General features: G+C 52.5%; 1 protein-coding gene across 5 annotated transcripts in view; it reads left to right on the top strand.

Moving 5' to 3' along the window:
• Window positions 1–287: 287 nt before the first annotated feature.
• Window positions 288–15914, top strand: part of PAX5 (paired box 5) — a 190933-nt gene continuing 175306 nt past the window's right edge. For 2 of the 5 annotated variants that reach the window (XM_025852929.2, XM_073881335.1), the window contains exons 1-2: window positions 298–1000; window positions 14389–14554. In XM_025852929.2, coding sequence (XP_025708714.1) covers window positions 955–1000; window positions 14389–14554 — 212 coding nt within the window. In that variant the 5' untranslated portion in view covers window positions 298–954. Of the gene's footprint in view, window positions 1001–14388; window positions 14555–15914 lie in introns of all 5 variants that reach the window. The other 3 variants (XM_073881336.1, XM_073881333.1, XM_073881334.1) reach the window with 3 other exon arrangements.

Consider the following 15914-nt stretch of genomic DNA (forward strand, 5'->3'; position numbering starts at 1 on the left):
AAGTCAGGGACCCGGCAAAGGTATTAGAGCTGCAAATTGGGGTGGGGGTGGGGTGGCTGAGAGCTCCGGGGGCGGGCGCCGCCCTAGGGGTGAATCTGAGGAAACTGGAACGCCCTCTCTCTGCCTGGCGACACTACTTGCCTTTGCACCCCCTTCAAAAACACCTGCTGGGCAGGGTGGTTAATTTTTTAAAAAACAAAAACCCGGCCTGCACCCGCCTACGCGGCGGGGCTTACACCTAGAGGGGTCCACCCGCCTCGCGCACCCTGCGCAGGGCCGCGACTCCGAGACGCAGGGATTTGTAGAACGTGCGGCCACGAGGCCAGGGCTTCCCGGCTTGCCTTCGGTCCGCACCTTCCCGTGGGCGCGCGGGCTAGCGCCCGGCTCCGTTTAAAGCCTTCCTTCCCTCCCCCCCAACCTATAAAAGTGCAGGGCGGCGCGGCAGCGGCACTGCTGCTCTCCCGGCCTCCCGCACTGCTCCGGCCCGGCCCGGCCCGCCCCGTCTGGCCAGCTGAACAGGCCCCGCCGCACAGCGCGGACACCCTTTCCCTGCTCCGGCCGGCGGTGCGGGGCGGCACGCTGGGGGCGCGGCGTGTCTGGGGACATCTTGTGATGTTGGCAAGAACAGGACATGATCTCACATGGCGAGAAGCTCTTTAGTTCCTTAATCATTTCACGGTGCCTTCGGACGCTTTTTTTCCACCTAAAACGTTTAGTTTCAGCTCAGTGATCAGCTACCCCAGCTCGGCGGGGGAGCGGAAGGCTTGAATTATTCCGACCTGTGAGCGGCCCCTGGCACCAAAAAAAAAAAAAAAAAAAAAAAGAAAGAAAGAAAAGAAAAGAAAAGAAAGAGAGAAAAGAAAAGGAAAAAAAAGACGAGAAAAAAAGAAAAAAGAAGCACAAAAAAAGTGGAAACTTTTTTCCCCTGTCCACTTCAAGTTCTGAAAAATCAAAATGGATTTAGAGAAAAATTACCCAACTCCTCGGACCGGCAGGACAGGTAGGACCGCGATTTGGGCTCCAGGCGTGCCAATTCCAGGACCCGGCCAGGTCTGGTCCTCACGCGCACGTCGGCCCTGGGGGAGGGAGTGAACCGCCTTTTCTCAGGGATTGACGGCGTGTCTATCTGCGGCACGTTTGTATGTCTTTTCACCAATTTGTTCGCACACTTCTGCATCAGCTCAAGTGTCTGTGAGTTTGTGTTTTTTTTTTTCTGTTTCTGAATGTTTATGTGTGTGACTATCTGGGGGTCTGAAAGTTCGTTTGGGTCTGTGTGTTTACATAGGGGCTCAGAGTGTGCATGAGTGACACTGAGTTTGTCTGTTCCTGTATATGTATTTTCAGAATGTGTGTGTTCAAAAATTTATGTGCCTGTGTGTATGTGTATCCTTATATTCATGGGTGTGTTAGTGCATGTTTATGAGTTGGTGTTTCTGGGTACCGTACTCTGTGTATCCAAAACGTGTGTGAGTGGAGTATGTGTAATTCGGGTAAGTGTCTGAGTGTCCATCTACTCCTTTAAGGGTCTGTGTTCACCTGTCATATCCCAAGTGCTTTTGGAAGTGAGAATGCGGTGGTTACACTGACCCCTCCATTTTTGGATGTCAGCAGCTTTTCACTGTGTCTATGCCAACGTACACAAAAGTGCCTGCCTCTAGGCACAGAGATGGATCTACGGCTGTGTGTGTGGTGGGGGGGGGGTCTGTTGTGCTAAGCCTGTGAATAGTCAAGGTCAGGACACATTCTGTTGGGAGAACCAGGAGTGGAGGTGTGATTTCAGGGTGTGCAGTCCCTCGGTGTGTGGTGCGCACTGCTTCACTCTGTGGGCACTGCTGAGCCTACCATTTGTATAAAACTGTTTCTTGTGGCAGGCACAACCTTGGCAAGGGAGGGTAGGCAACCCATAGGCTAGTTATGACATTTCTAGGGACCTCCAACCTGCCTTCACTTTCACCTAGACATGCCTTTGACAATGGTGTGTGCGTGTATTGTGTGCTCAGGTTTTATCTTGTGGGTGCTGCTCCAAAGGAGGAGAGCACAAGTGGGTGGACATGTGTGCCTCGCCTGGGCATCCAACTCTGGTGCCTGTATGCACATGGGCCTTCCTGGCACAGGGCCTGGTGTGCCACCCACAGGCCCAGGCAGTGGGTAGCAGAGTGTGTTTATATCTAAAAGGAGGTGGCAGGCAGCAGGAGGCCTCAGTTTGTCCTGAGATTAAAGCTGGGTATAGGAGCCTCTTTTACTCATTAGGCCAAATGTACTAACCCCCACCCAAACACACTCCTGGCCCTGCTGGCAAGAATTCTTCCACTTCTCTTACCCCTATAGCTCTTTGAGGCCTCCACCCCAGCCTTAAACACAGGTCAAAAAGCAGAGAGAGAGGGGTGGACTTATACTCCAAACCCGGGACAACTCTCTGGGCATAGATAGCTTTTCAGAATTGTAACAAGTGAGGAGAGAAATCTAAGAAGTGGGGAATTAAAGAGGATTCCCCAGGGTGAAGGTATAAGAAAGGGAATCTGGGAAACACCCTCTGCTCCATTCCCACCTCCCCACCCCCTTGGGTCCCTTGGTAGGTGGGACTCCTGGGGTTGCCGGCGCCAGATCAAGGAGTAGGTCTTCTGTGTATGTTGGGAATGGGTCAGAGGCACGTGAGGGTCTGGGGGAGTGTCTGCGTGGCTGGCGGGGCTGCCTCTCCCTTCCAGAGCTGTCTACCAAGAATGTAATTCAGGGCGGTCGATGGGCTCTTTGATTAGTTCAATCGCCTGAATAATCGTTTAATCAATAAAGCATTTCATTCCTCAGTAAGGCGGACCTGGGTGGGGCTGGGGGGGGTCCTAGCCTGGCCCGAGTTTAAAAATCTGGAGAGCCACGCCTCCTCTTCTCCTTTGGGCTGGGGTAAGGGCCTCCTGCCCCTGGAAAGGGCGGAGCTCCCAGGTGACACTGCACTTCTGCCTGTCTGCACCTGCCTGGGCCCCAGGGGTGGCAGGGGAGGCGGGGGAGGAGAGAGCTGAGAAGCTGGCCAGGGAGGGGGCATCCATGTCTGGTTTTAGGGGTTTTGTGTGGGTTTCTCCCATCTCCCAACTTGGAGGCCTTTTTTGGGCCACTTGACCTCCTTTTCCTTCCTTCAGAACTGTTTTCCATTCCCTCTCACGACCTCAGTTTCCCCATCTGTATAATGGGGAAGGAGTATGTATACCTTTTTAGCTCTAAGCCCAAGATCAGGTAAGGTCAGCCTTAAGCACAGAGACACTTAAGGATCCTCCTGTCTAGCTTCTTCATTGTGGTACCAAAAAGGAAAAACTGATGTCCACCGAGAGGGGCAGGGACTTGTCTGACATCATACAGCAAGAGGTACGGAGGGAGTAGAACCAAAAGGTGACTTCTCTGCCCTTAACCCCTCATTCTCGCTGGGAGAGGAGATAGAGCCCCATCTCCCAAGGCCCCCCTTGGAGAAAAAGGACTATTGGCCAAGCTGGCTTAAGGAGTCCAAGGCCAGGAAGGCCAGGAGAGGCTGAACACTCTCTGGGCATTGGCATCCAGTCCCCCAGCTCTGGAATGAGCGTGTTGGAATAACAATCCTCCCTAACCATGGATCTTCATCTTTCAGAACCTTGGGAGGCCTCATCTCAAGGGTTCTCCCCATTAGACATACAGGGAAGCTGAGCCCTAGGAGAAGGGGTCCATAGCAGGAAGTATTTGGGTGAGAGAAAGATAGTGCCAGAGCCCCTGGCCTGCAGGGTGCACTACTAGTGATAACAAACCCTGACAAAAGCAGTTAACATGGTTCTTGAAAAATCTGGTTAAATTCTCCTATCTTTCTACCTACTTCAATGATGCCTACAGAAAATCTTGATCCAAGTGCATCAGTCACACTGGAATCCACTTTGCCCAACTCTCTATGTAACCTGGGTCAGTTGTGCTCTCTCTTTGATACTTTTTAAAATGAGGGTCAGAGAGGGGGCACCTGGCTGGCTCAGTTGGAAGAGCATGGGACTCTTGATCTTGGGGTTGTGAGCTGGAGCCCCATGTTGGGTGTAGAGATTACAAGACAAAAACAAAACCTTAAAAAAAATAAAATAAAATGAGGGTTATAAAGAGAGGACCTATGAAGTTAGGACTGTGATGGCAGCAGTATCTCTGACTCTCACAAACTGAGCACCTAATCTGAACCCTGTAGGCCTTGCTTTGCCTGAAGCAAGACCAGGGATATGGGCTGGAGAAGTCCATTTCAGGCCCCTAGAGCCCTAGAGCAGCCCCAACCCCCAGACACATGCTGGAGGGGTGGACTTGGAAAGAAAGGGGAGGCAGGGAGGGAGTGTGTTCTGAGTGAGGGCAGGTTGCTGACTGAAGATCAAGGTGGATGTTTCTCTGGAGGTATTTTGGCTTCTCAATTAATGCTCAATGGGCTTTCTTTCAATAGCAGAACTTGCAAAGGCAATTCGACTTCTATAAATTGAGTTTCTTCCCGGATGGTTTTCTTTCCCAGTATCTGCCGCCAGCGCTTAGCGCAAGGCCCTGCCCAAAGTTGTGCGGCTGGGGGAAGGTAACCCCGTGACAGTTGCACACAGCAAGGCCTGAGCGGATTCAGCGCCAGGGCGGTGAGACCAGGTCCCTGCTAGTCTGGTCTGTCTCTCATTTGCTTGCCTCCCTGCTAGTCTCAGACTCGTGGGCTCGTGAGCCCTCGGAGGCAGGACTGTGGCGCGGGGAAGCCTGGCTCCGTCAGGGAATCGCTGTGTAATCTGGTGCTAGTCATGTTACTTCTCGGGGCCGCTGTTTGGTGGCCTGTAAGGCTAGGGTAGGTGGCCAGGATGTCAGGTCTGGTGGCGCCTCTTGGCGTGAGAAGTTCTCCGAAGGCAGCCCGCTTGGAGGCTGGAGGCAGTGAAGAACCCCTACTCAGAGGGAATCTCCCCCTGTCCTGGGCACCTGTCGCCGCACACATTAGGCAGCCCAACACCGTCCTGAAGCCGCACACCCTCTGTGTGAAATGGGAATCCAAGCTATTCCTGCTTGGTTAATATCTTTGGTTCCATCCCACCTCAGCAGTACTCTGAGGATTCTGTCCAAGCCGCAAAGGTATTGGGAAGAAACTGGTTTGTGCCGGTATCTCCAACCTAACTAGATTCTTTGATTTGGCAGCATACACCCCCTCACTCCACCTCCAAACTCCCTGCCATCCCACGAGTGGCTCTGTAGAGGCCCTTCTGAGAAAGAGGTTCCCAGCCCACAGCCTTTCCTCTACCTTAGACTTTCTAGGTGACCTTGGACAAGGCCCTGCTTGGCCTCAGGTTACGCGTCTGTAAAATGGGGAAAGCATTGCCTCAGGATCCTTTAAGCTCTAAGACTTTAGAATTTGAGTTTCCAGGCCTGAAGTCAACGAGTGGGGCTGGAGGTGGAGGTGTCCCTGGCCGCGTCCCTCAGGGAGCGCCCCCATCCAGCCTCTCCAGGAACGCTGAGCCTCCACATCGAATTCTAGTCACTTTTAATCCACCGTGCGCCGTGGGGTGGAGAGAACATGGGAACCCTAACTCATCCGGGTTCCTTTTCGCTTTTATGTTCTTCCTGCTCCAAGGCGGAGGTGCGGTTGAGGGGGTGGGGGAGGGACGATGCGGGGCCGAGGTTCTGGACCTGCGGGGTACCAGACAAAGGAGAGAGAACGCAGCCACTCCATCCCAGTGCACACTGTAGCCTTCTGGGCCCCCAGAGGCCCGCCTGGGGCCGTTTAACGCAGCTGCGCCCTGGAGAGGGTGGGGACGGTGTCAGCACCGGAAACTTATCTACCGGTCAGGGGCAGCTGGGTCTGGGACAGTAACAGAAGGTGAGACTGAGGGCCGACCTCAATGTAGGGGTGTGAGAAATGGGGCAGAGGTAGAGAGAAGGGAGACTGAGGCAGAGAATGAACCAGGAGCCCTCTCAGGGTCAACCTGTGCTCTCAGTCTTCCTTATAAGCTCAGGTCTGGAGCGACCATCTCAGGGCACTCCTCCCCCTTTTTGTGGACTTTTGTTTAATATTACAGGAGCATTACTTGTGAATTAGAAATGGTGGGTCTTGGGACCATGAGCTGCTGGGGCAGTAGTCCTCAGTCTTTGCCAGTGCCTCCTGGGTGTAGAATGGCTGTCACAGGCTTCCTTTACAAAGTCCATTCCTTTGATTGTGGTCCCAGGGCCTCACACCCCCGAGAATGTAAGACTCGCTGGTCAAAACTCTGCCCTTCTGGACCAGGAGAGTCAGCTAGAAATCCACCCATTTTGTCTTAAAAGCAACAAGAACTTCCCCGGAAAAGGGAAGGTGGAGTTTTCTCTACAGCAGCCTGGTAGCATGCCTGGCTGGGCGCAGCCCTTTTAGATAGAACTCGCCTACCTACCTGCCAGCTTCAGGGACCCTCATTAGCACTGGACTAACATGACTGGCTTCATTTAGTTCCCAAGAAGCCTTGCACCAGATGCAGAATTACCCCTGGAAACAGAAGTCTTCAGTTGCGCATCACTAGCCCCCAAAGCGTCTGGCAGCTCCTGGTCTGAGGCTGGAAAGAGAGACTTGGCGCTCAGTGCTTGGACAACCTGGTCCAAAGCCTCAATTAGTTTCCTCTCCCAGGAGCACCATGATTACTAACTTTAAAGGAGTGTGAGATTTCTTTCCCCTCAAAGTCTCTGCCTTTCTTTTAGCTCAGAATTGGGGTTTCCTGGGGGTAAAATTGAGGGAGGGGGTGGACGAGAAGGCGACAGCAGCGGCTTAGTAGGCGCTTGATAAAATTGTGAAATGTTTCCTCTGGAAGGAGCCTCCATTAAAAACTGGGTAAGCCAAATCTACCCATTTTACAGATGAGGAAACTGAGCTCAGAATGGGGTAGATATGCGCACACTATGAGTCTCTCGCGAATCTGGTGGTGCTTAGATTGAAAACCGGATCTCTACTGCGCTCCTATTCTTCCTCCAACATCCGTGTGAATGTTTTCAGTAGACTATTCCTCCCTCCCCACCCGTCACCTCCCCACCCCCACTTCGGCTGCCCCCAGTCCCTCAGGATGTCCCAGGGTCCCAACGCTGCGGCAGGGAGGTCACGCTCCCAAGGCATCTGTGGCGGGACTCTCCAGGCCCTGTGTGGATCCCCTTACCCCTCCCCCAACCCGCGCTCCACTAGGCCTTTGCTCCGCGCGTTTGTCAATGAACGTGGCGCCGCCGCCTGGGCCCCGCCCCCCATTCTCTCCCATTGCCCAGGTATCCGCTAATCAGGCGGAGCCCGCCGGTTGCTCAACCAATGGGGCGGTGTCTCGGGCCAGGGCCGGCTGCCACAGCTCTGATTGGCTTTATGAAGTGTGATTGGCAGGTTAGCCCCCGCCCCGCCCCCGCCCGGAGGGAGGCTGAGCCCCGGGCGGCGCTGTCCACACGCAGCGGGTCCTGAAAGCGGCTCCGGGGCAGCGCGGTGGCGCACTGTGCGCGCCGAGCAGGCGGAGGGCTAGCGCCGGCGGCGGCGACGGCAGCGCGGGCAGTCAAAGCCTACAGCGGCTCCATCTCAGCACCGGCAGTCTCGGCGGCCTTGGTGGAGGGGACCTTTCGCTATCTCCATCCCTCGCTACACGCCGGGGGCAGGCACGGCGGCCGTCCCGGAAGAGGCAACTGAAAAGCATTGGAACCAGACCCCTGAGAGAGGGCAGGGGGCCTCGAAGAGTTGGTGGGCGTGAGGCAGATACTCAGGCGAGGAGGAGACTGTCGCTGTTGTCTCCATTCCTGGTCCCAGCGATGGGGGAGTATCGGGGGCCGAGGGAGCTTTGAAGGCAGAGGGTCCGGGGTTGTAAGAGCTGCAAGCTCTTGGGGACTCGGGAGTCACGGCCCCAACGTCAGTGACGGAAGCGTCTCCGAACCCGCCCGGGGCCTCAGTGCCGCCAGAGAGGAAGTTCTTTGCAACTTCGTCCGAGACGTCGGAGAGCCGAGTGGAGAGAGGCTGGGGCTGCAACTCCAAGCCCCAGAGACTCAGAGAAGCAGAGAAAGGATCCGGTGGAGACCGAGGGGTCGAGGAGAGACTCCAGAAGCAGCGAGGCCGCGGAACCAGCCTGGCAGCCCGCGGGCCTGGCTGCCCCCTGAGTGAAGCCAAGGGCCGTGTGTCCCGCAGGCCTCCTCAAAGCCGCTCCTACCGGAGGCCGGGGGCTCCTTGCCGTCCCGGAGACGGGCCCCTACGCTATGCCCCCAAAGCCGCCGGTTCCTTGGCCGCATCTACTCCGGCCCGGGTCCGCAGCCGCTGCCTGAGACAGCCCAGGAGGGAAGCCACCAGGAGTTGGGCGCCCCACTCCCAGCCGGACTGCACTAGAGCCGTTTCCCGCCTCTAGGCTCAGCTCTCGGCGATCTCCAGCGGAGCAGCTCTGAGAGAGGCCCCGAAGCTCCAGCAGCGTTTTCTGAGCCCAGATCGCACAGTACCCGGCCTGGCGGCGCAGCTCCCTAGCCGCGCTGGGCAGCCCCTTGGCGCCGGGAGGCGGCGGCGTGGGCTGGCCTGCAGTCTGGAGCGCCCCGATGGAAATACACTGTAAGCACGACCCGTTTGCATCCATGCATAGTAAGTAGGCGGCAAGATCGCTTCTCTCACTCTCCGGCCGGGACGGGGTTGGGTGTGCCGGACCGCGGGGCAGGTACCAGGGCCGGGAGGACTCAGGACTTCTGTAGCAGCACAGTCAAGTTGGCAAAGTGCAATGTTCCCAGGCAGGGCAAGTGGAACAACGCGCCTGGTTCCCCGGCCAGAGCACCTGGCACCGGGAATCCCGCCTGCAGCAACGGTAGTGTAGGCTTCGAGCTGCAGCCTCTGGGGGGGCTCTGGCAGTAACATCTCAGCATCTTGGGAGAATCCTAGCTCGGACCTGAAGAGGGCTCCAGGACTGGCTAGTTAGAGGGCAGGAAGTTGTAGGGAGAGGTCAGTCTTAAGTCTAAGACAGTGCCCCACACCCCATCCCCCGTGGTGCCTTTTTCAGCCATGGGGCTGATGAGGACTGATGCTTGGAGGGAATTTGGGGCCCCAACCAGTGTCTGTGTGCTTATATGTGTGGAGGAAGAGGCTGAGAGGTGAGCAAGGACACCAAGTTCAGAGCTCTAAAGGCATCCTGGAGTTGAGTAGTGGGATTTTGAAAAATCAACAAAGTGGCAGTCCCTCAGCTGAGCTTAGAAGCTGCCAGTTCATACAGAGAGACCCTTATCAAGTCCTTCTCTTCAGGACATTTGCCACATGATGGCTTCTCCCCTGTAAAAAAAATCAAGAAGTCAGTCATAACAGGCGCCCCCCCCCCTTTCTGAAAGCCAGGGCATGTGTAGGAGACGGGAAGGGTCATTCTGGGCACCGCCGAGGCCGATTGGGCTGCCTGACCCACAGAGATCTACCATTTCACCCTTTAGCACAGCCTCCGTGAGATGAGCGCTCCTCTCACGGTGAGTTAATGCCGGATTAGATTCGGAGATTTCAAGGAAATTCCAAGTGGAACGAATCGTGTTTCCCTTCTGCACGCTGCGAGCTGGGCCGGAGCAAGGCGCCAGGCTTTGGCGGCATCCAGCGGGGTGCCCAGCTCGGGTCCCCACGGTCGGCAGGTCAGGGAGTTGCTCCCGGACTGGGAGCTTACCGCAAGCCAGGTTCCCCTCAGACAGCCCAGGATCCTGCTTACCCAGCCATGAGTCCCCTGTTTAACAAAGGCAGCATAGACCCGGCTGGAGAGAAGGCAAGCTTCCCTGGCGAATATGTCGGTTTCTGCCCCGGAGGGCCGAGTGGCCTGGTAAGCAGGGAAATGCTGATCTAAGCCGCTGGGGCTGGTTGCGGGCAGGTCAGTTTCTCTTTGTGTCAATTTTCCGTATACAAGGTAATCCACCAAAGCAGTGAGGAGATTTGCGCAGAGAAGCCGCTTGCACCGGCCCTACCCCAAACGATTCCTCACCATTTGGGGCCTGTGCCAAAACGGTTTCCAGTCCATGGTGACCCCAGCGCCCCTGGCAGCTGGTTCCTGGGCAGACTTGAGCCATGCTCCGGGGAAGATCTGTTCTCGCAGAGTGAGAGAGAAAACAAACGAGTTGGGGTCAATACTCTGAGAGGTGGACAAGTCTTTAGCTCAGCCAAGGAACGAATGGGGGACAAAATGGGGGAGGGCTGGCTCCTGCACGTCTCTCCTCGTCAACCGGAATCCGCAGACCCTCACTCCTGCGCAGAGCCCGGAGCCCCAGGGGTTGCCGGACCCTTGGGGAGATAACATCAGAACCAGTGGTCTCCCGGCAGTGCATAAGGGTGGAGAAGGTGGTTCCTTCCAGGTGCCGGTTAGCCAACCGAAAATGCCTGTGTCTCTGTCCCTCCTAGTCCTGGCCTTCATCTGCCCCCTCCTCAAGAAGTGCTCCCTCCTCCTCTTTTCAATCTTCCTGGCAGCATGGTGGGGGCTGGGCCCCAGCCAGCCTAGCTTTCAGAGCTGGCTTCTCTGGAAGTGCCCTTGGTTCTGACGCCTAAAGCTTTTTGCTTGTACAGTGTAGGCCCACCCTGGGCCCCAATTTGTTGGCAATTGAGGGGGGTGCACAAGTAGATCCCGAGAGGTTGCTGGTGTAGTAGCGGCTCAGACCGAGTCCCACTTCCTCATCTTCTTGCCTGGCCCTGGTCAATTTCTTCCCCCTACTTCCCCGGCCCCCACCCCTTTGGAGCAGGACAGCTTCTATGCGGAGGTGATATTGGGGGAGGGGAAGGCACTGCTGGGAAATTGGCTTCTGTGTTCTCCTGCCCTTACTCCCTATTATAGATTCATCATTTTCATCAGCACAATGGCTTCCCACCACCTTTGCTTAGATGTTTCCTTCCCCTAGGTATGGTTTCCAGTTACAAAGCACTTTTATGGCCAGCCTCCTACCTGAGTGTCATCTAAACCCTCAGCTAAACCCATTGTACAGAGTATGATATTGAAGTCAGAGAGACAAAAAGACTGAGAGGAAGTTCACATGGGCAAAGCTGGAGCTGGTTCTTGGGTCTTCCAGGATTCACAGAAGGGGAGAGGGCGGGACTCAAGATTCCAGAGAGAGGGCAGTGGCCTGTCTGAGTGAGTACACACATGTGCAAGGCATTTTCTCTGGTTTTACTATATCTTTCCCCATGACACGACTGTCCATCTGTGTCAGCGCCTGTCTGTTGGTTTGAGCCTGTTAAGGAGATTTCATCCCTGTTCTTTCCCTGTGTCCCTGTTTGCGTGTCTGTGTGTCCCTTCATTTATCATCTCTGGTGCCACTAGGAGGAATTTCCCTAACGTTGTGGGGTTTTAGAGTTGGTTCTTCCCACTGAGTCAGCAGAGACCCTCTCCCCACAACCTTTTACTTAGCCCTGGTCTTTGGGGTTTGGATAGGGCCCCTGGTGGGTAGTACGCCCTTATCAGAGCCTAAGGAGTTTCTGTGCAGGCCAGCCCTCAGAAACCAGAGCGACAAAGGCCTCAGGGGTATCTTTAACCCTTTTCCCCCAACCCTCCCCCAAACCCTGCTTAGCCTGCCCTGTGGAGGTGGGCCTGTGTTTCCCTTGTATCTGTGTGTCTGTTTCCTGGTCTTTGCCTTGATTTGTTTGTATCTGTCTCTGTGTCAGGCTCTCTGAAAATTCTACTTGGCCCTGAGAAGTATAGCTGGGAACATGCACTCCTCAGGGGATGAACCCTCACCCAACTGGAGTCCATAGGAAGTAGAGGCTGGGACTTGGGTTCTCTGAGGAGATGCAGGGCTGGAGCTGGGGTCCCAGAAAACAAAGATTCCTTTCCACAGATGTCCTCTGTCTTCTAGATGCCCCTTTACTGGGCTTCCTCCATTTTCTCTTCTGGACTTCTTGCCTCCCACTGTACACCACTCTCATCTTTCTTTTTGCCTGTACTAGCCGATCCATTCCTTTCTCTCCTCCTCTGCCTTTCTAACCTGAGGCTTCCCTTCCACACTCTCTGTCCTTGCTGTCTGCTTCATTTAGTTTCCACGCTTTGCATCCTTTCCCTCGCTTTTCCTCTTTCCTTTGCCCATCCTGCCTCCCTCTCTCAGGCTTCAGGCTTTACTTCTTTCCAATCTCAGGGTAAGTGGGAGACATTGCCTTCTCAGACCAGGTAAATTACCTCCCCACCATCCTTTAAATGCTCTATTGGATAGGACTGTGGCTGAGCCAGAGAAGGCCCAGCTAAGTGAGTTTGGGAACCTTCCCAGGACGTTGAAGGAGATAGGGGGCTCCCAGGTCATCCTGAGTCTGGTGTCAGGTGTGGTTATATGGATCAGACTCCGGAAGAACATAGGTAGACTTGTCTTTGTGGTTAAAAGTAGAGGGTTTAGGGACCTGCTGTCACCTAGAGTGTCCAATCCTTGGGGTTTTTCCATGATGCAAACGGTCCCAAAAGCTCACAAATGTCCTGTAGGACTGCTCTTGGAATTTAAGTCCTCTGAAAGTTGCCACTGTGTTTTGGGCATGAAGTTTAAATTCCCAGGGGTGTAGGGAACAAGCAATTGCAAATGGGTTACAAGGCCTGGACCAATAGGTTGTCTCAAAAGTGTGCTGGATGCTTTTAGCTTCCTTTTTGTCCTCTCAGATGAGCTTGTACCAATTTTGAATTTACTTTCTTCACTCCAGCCTGTTCTCTAAAGATCTGTACAATTCTTTTTTTATCAGGTGCTCCCAACCCCAGAACAAAGCCTTTCTAAGGCCCTTGACCAGGGATGGCTGTCATCTTTCTGTTTTAGGTGAACTACGCAGTTTTGTTTCTAACTGCGAAATCCTGTTTGGGATGGTTTTCCTGTTTCTTATGTCTGGGGTGTTTTAGAACGATCAAAACGGATTAAAGCTCATTTTGAAAATCAGAGAGAAATTCGGCTAAGAATTAGAATTAAGTACTGTCGTTACCTATAAAATTGTGTTTTTCCTTGAAATCAGCCTGAGCTCAGAAATTTTGGAAAATATTCAGTTAGGACCCTCATGGAAAACTTCAGTGAATTGCTTTGGCGGTTTTAAGGAAATGGGTTATGTTATGGGTATTTTTCTCCTTTTATTTCAGATGTTCGTAAACCTAGATAGTAATTGAGTGCTGGGCGGGTAGCTGAGATGAGGTGGCTATTTTATGTTCTAGAATTGGAGTGTGTGTGTGTGAGTGAGTGAGAGAGAGAGAGAGAGAGAGAGAGATGTCTGAGATGTCCTAGCTTCCCTGGTATAGTCTAATCCCAGGCCAGTCCCAGTTTAGATGGAGATTTCCCCATCGCTGGCCTCTGAGCTGCCAGCAGCATTGGTAAATAAATGCTTGCACTTGGATTTTGGCTTTTGACTGTGCTCAGCGATGTCAGTTAGTGGCTGATTAACAGCTACAAGGTCAATGATGTTACACTGGCTCACTCTGTGTTTACTGGTTTTGCTCTTCATTTACTTGGATCCCTGTTTCCCTCCAGATGGACTCTGATGTAAGAGAAGGGCGCTTATTGGGTGGAGAAGATACTTTCCCAGACTCCTTTTGCTTAAAATCCATCTCAGAGTGCTTGTAAAACCTGGGCCTCGGAAGCCTTCTCCAGCTTCTTTATTTCCCCCCTGAACCAACTTCATGCTGCTTGTCAGTTGCAAAATCACTTCACAAATTCCAGGGAAACTCCTGTATAACAAACCCTGATGTAGTAGAGTGGAATGTGATCCTCTGACCCATTTCTTTTGTGTGCTCTGAGGGTACAGTGGTCAAGTCTGCATGTCAGCCTCACCTTTTTTGTTTATTTTTCCCCTTTATTGAGGGATGAGCCCCATCTTTTTAAAGAAAAGTTTTTTGTTTTGTTTTTTTTTATCAAGGCAGTGGTTGGATTTTGTTTCAGTACTCGGCAGACACTATTTAAACAAAAATTTTTAAGTCCTTAGCCCTTGAATCAGATTGCTGATTAAAAACAAAAAACAAAAAACAACCCATTTTTTTTCCCCCTGAGATCTAGGTTTATTGGAGTAGTCCTTTTCACTTTCACAGATATTTGTTAAAAGGAAAAGAGTTTTGTTTGTAAAAATCTCTTTATATTTGGTGTATTTTAAAACATATTTTCTCCCCAGGATCTTCCTTAGACCTCAGCATCATGCATGTAATAAGTTATGTCTCTAGTGTAGATTGGGGTCTTTTACATATTCCGTTGTTAACAAAAAATTATAAGGCGGATGCTAGCAACTAAAGGAAACATAGTATGGGGATGCTTGTTATCAATAGCCCGATTGACTGGCTGAAGATGGACAAAGGCAAAGGTTAATTTTAAAAAGCAAGATGCTCGTGAAGCCTGCACGATCAGACTCCAGGCTCAAGACATCCAGCCTGCAGCCATTTCTGATCAGAGGGGCTCTGGGTGCTTTTAACAGCGCTTCTGGTACTATGTGACTGGTTCTAACCACCCTTTCCCTTGCCTTTTGTTTCTGATCTGTTTCAGGACATGGAGGAGTGAATCAGCTTGGGGGGGTTTTTGTGAATGGACGGCCACTCCCGGATGTAGTCCGCCAAAGGATAGTGGAACTTGCTCATCAAGGTGTCAGGCCGTGCGACATCTCAAGGCAGCTTCGAGTCAGCCATGGTTGTGTCAGCAAAATTCTTGGCAGGTAAAGGCAGGAGCTACAGGCTTCCCTTGATTTTTCAAATAATGACCTAAAACATGACCCAGCAGCTGTCCAATGTGCCTGCGTCATACTGAAAATCATGGTAGCACTTCGCTAACATGCATAGTACTTTGGAACTTGCGAAGCCCTTTCAAGGCCATTCCATTCAAAGTAGCCCTGGGAAACCCCCATTTCAAATGACATGTGGAATGGCGTGACTCAATCAGGAGGAATGACATGTTTTCTCAAAGCCTGGTGAATTATTCCAAAGGACCCACGAGTGAGAGGTTCTTGGGAATTTCCCTTACACATCTTGGGTGAGCCCGGGACCTGAGCAGGGCTGGGTGGAAAATCCACAAGTTACAAAATCACATTATCAAGTTCAATGTTTTATTTTAACGTTTTCAAAAAGCACATTCCTTTTTTAAAGGTCAGCTGTCATTTTCAGTTTTGGGGTATCATCAACCTTCTTATGTGGCTGTAGTATTTTCCTCCTTATATGTTTTGTTTCCTTCATAGTGACAGGCATCCTAAGTGTATATTAGAGAGGGAAAAAAAAAAACAGAAAACACACACTAACTCTCAAATCTGACATTTGAAAGTTGCCACTTGACCCGTCGATTTGCTGCCAGCAAAATACTAACGATGCCAATCGATGCCCAGCCTTCGAGTACTCCTGTTTATTTTCTCAGGAGAACCTCAGTATGATCCAGGGAAGAATGTTTTGAGATGAAGAAACAAATCTACAGAGGTCAAGTGACTGACCCAGGTCCATCCAGCCAGTCAGTCCTCTCGGACTGGGAGGAGGCCTCAAGGACTCCTAGACCATCGGCATCTCACCATATCCCAAAGCCAAAACCACAGGTTTTTTTCTGGGCATGTGAAGTTGTTAGAGGTCTGCCCTAGCAGCTGGAGTATTCTCAGGTCTAGCTGTTCAGTGCTCTCTCAGGCTTTTTCTCCCTGGGTCAGAAAACAACCTTGGTCCTATAGCTTGCATTATGATTTGAGAACAGTTGCCTGAATAGAAAAAAAAAATATTTGAAGTATGTCAGTGACATTGTGATTTTCTGCATGTTCTTTCCCTTTCATCTGCTGGAATTTAAGAAATTCTCTTAGATGGAGGGAATAGCAGTTTCTACCCTTGGGGAGCCGTATTGGAGACCAAGGGAAGAAGTTTCAAGGCCAGGGGTCTGGCATCTCCTTTGGGGACCTTGATCCTTGTATTTATTCCTTATCCCCTGCCCACCCCAGGTCACCTCGCAGCCAGGGAGGCTCTGGGCTCCACTCCTGTTTAGCCCTCGGCAGCAAATGAGCCCTAGCCAGAGTTCAAGGAGGAAGGCTGGACATCAGCATGATGTTCTCA

This window comes from Callorhinus ursinus, unplaced genomic scaffold, assembly GCF_003265705.2.
Source record: "Callorhinus ursinus isolate GAN/ISIS: 27379988/994484 unplaced genomic scaffold, GSC_fseal_2.0 scaffold42, whole genome shotgun sequence".
NCBI lineage: Eukaryota > Metazoa > Chordata > Mammalia > Carnivora > Otariidae > Callorhinus > Callorhinus ursinus.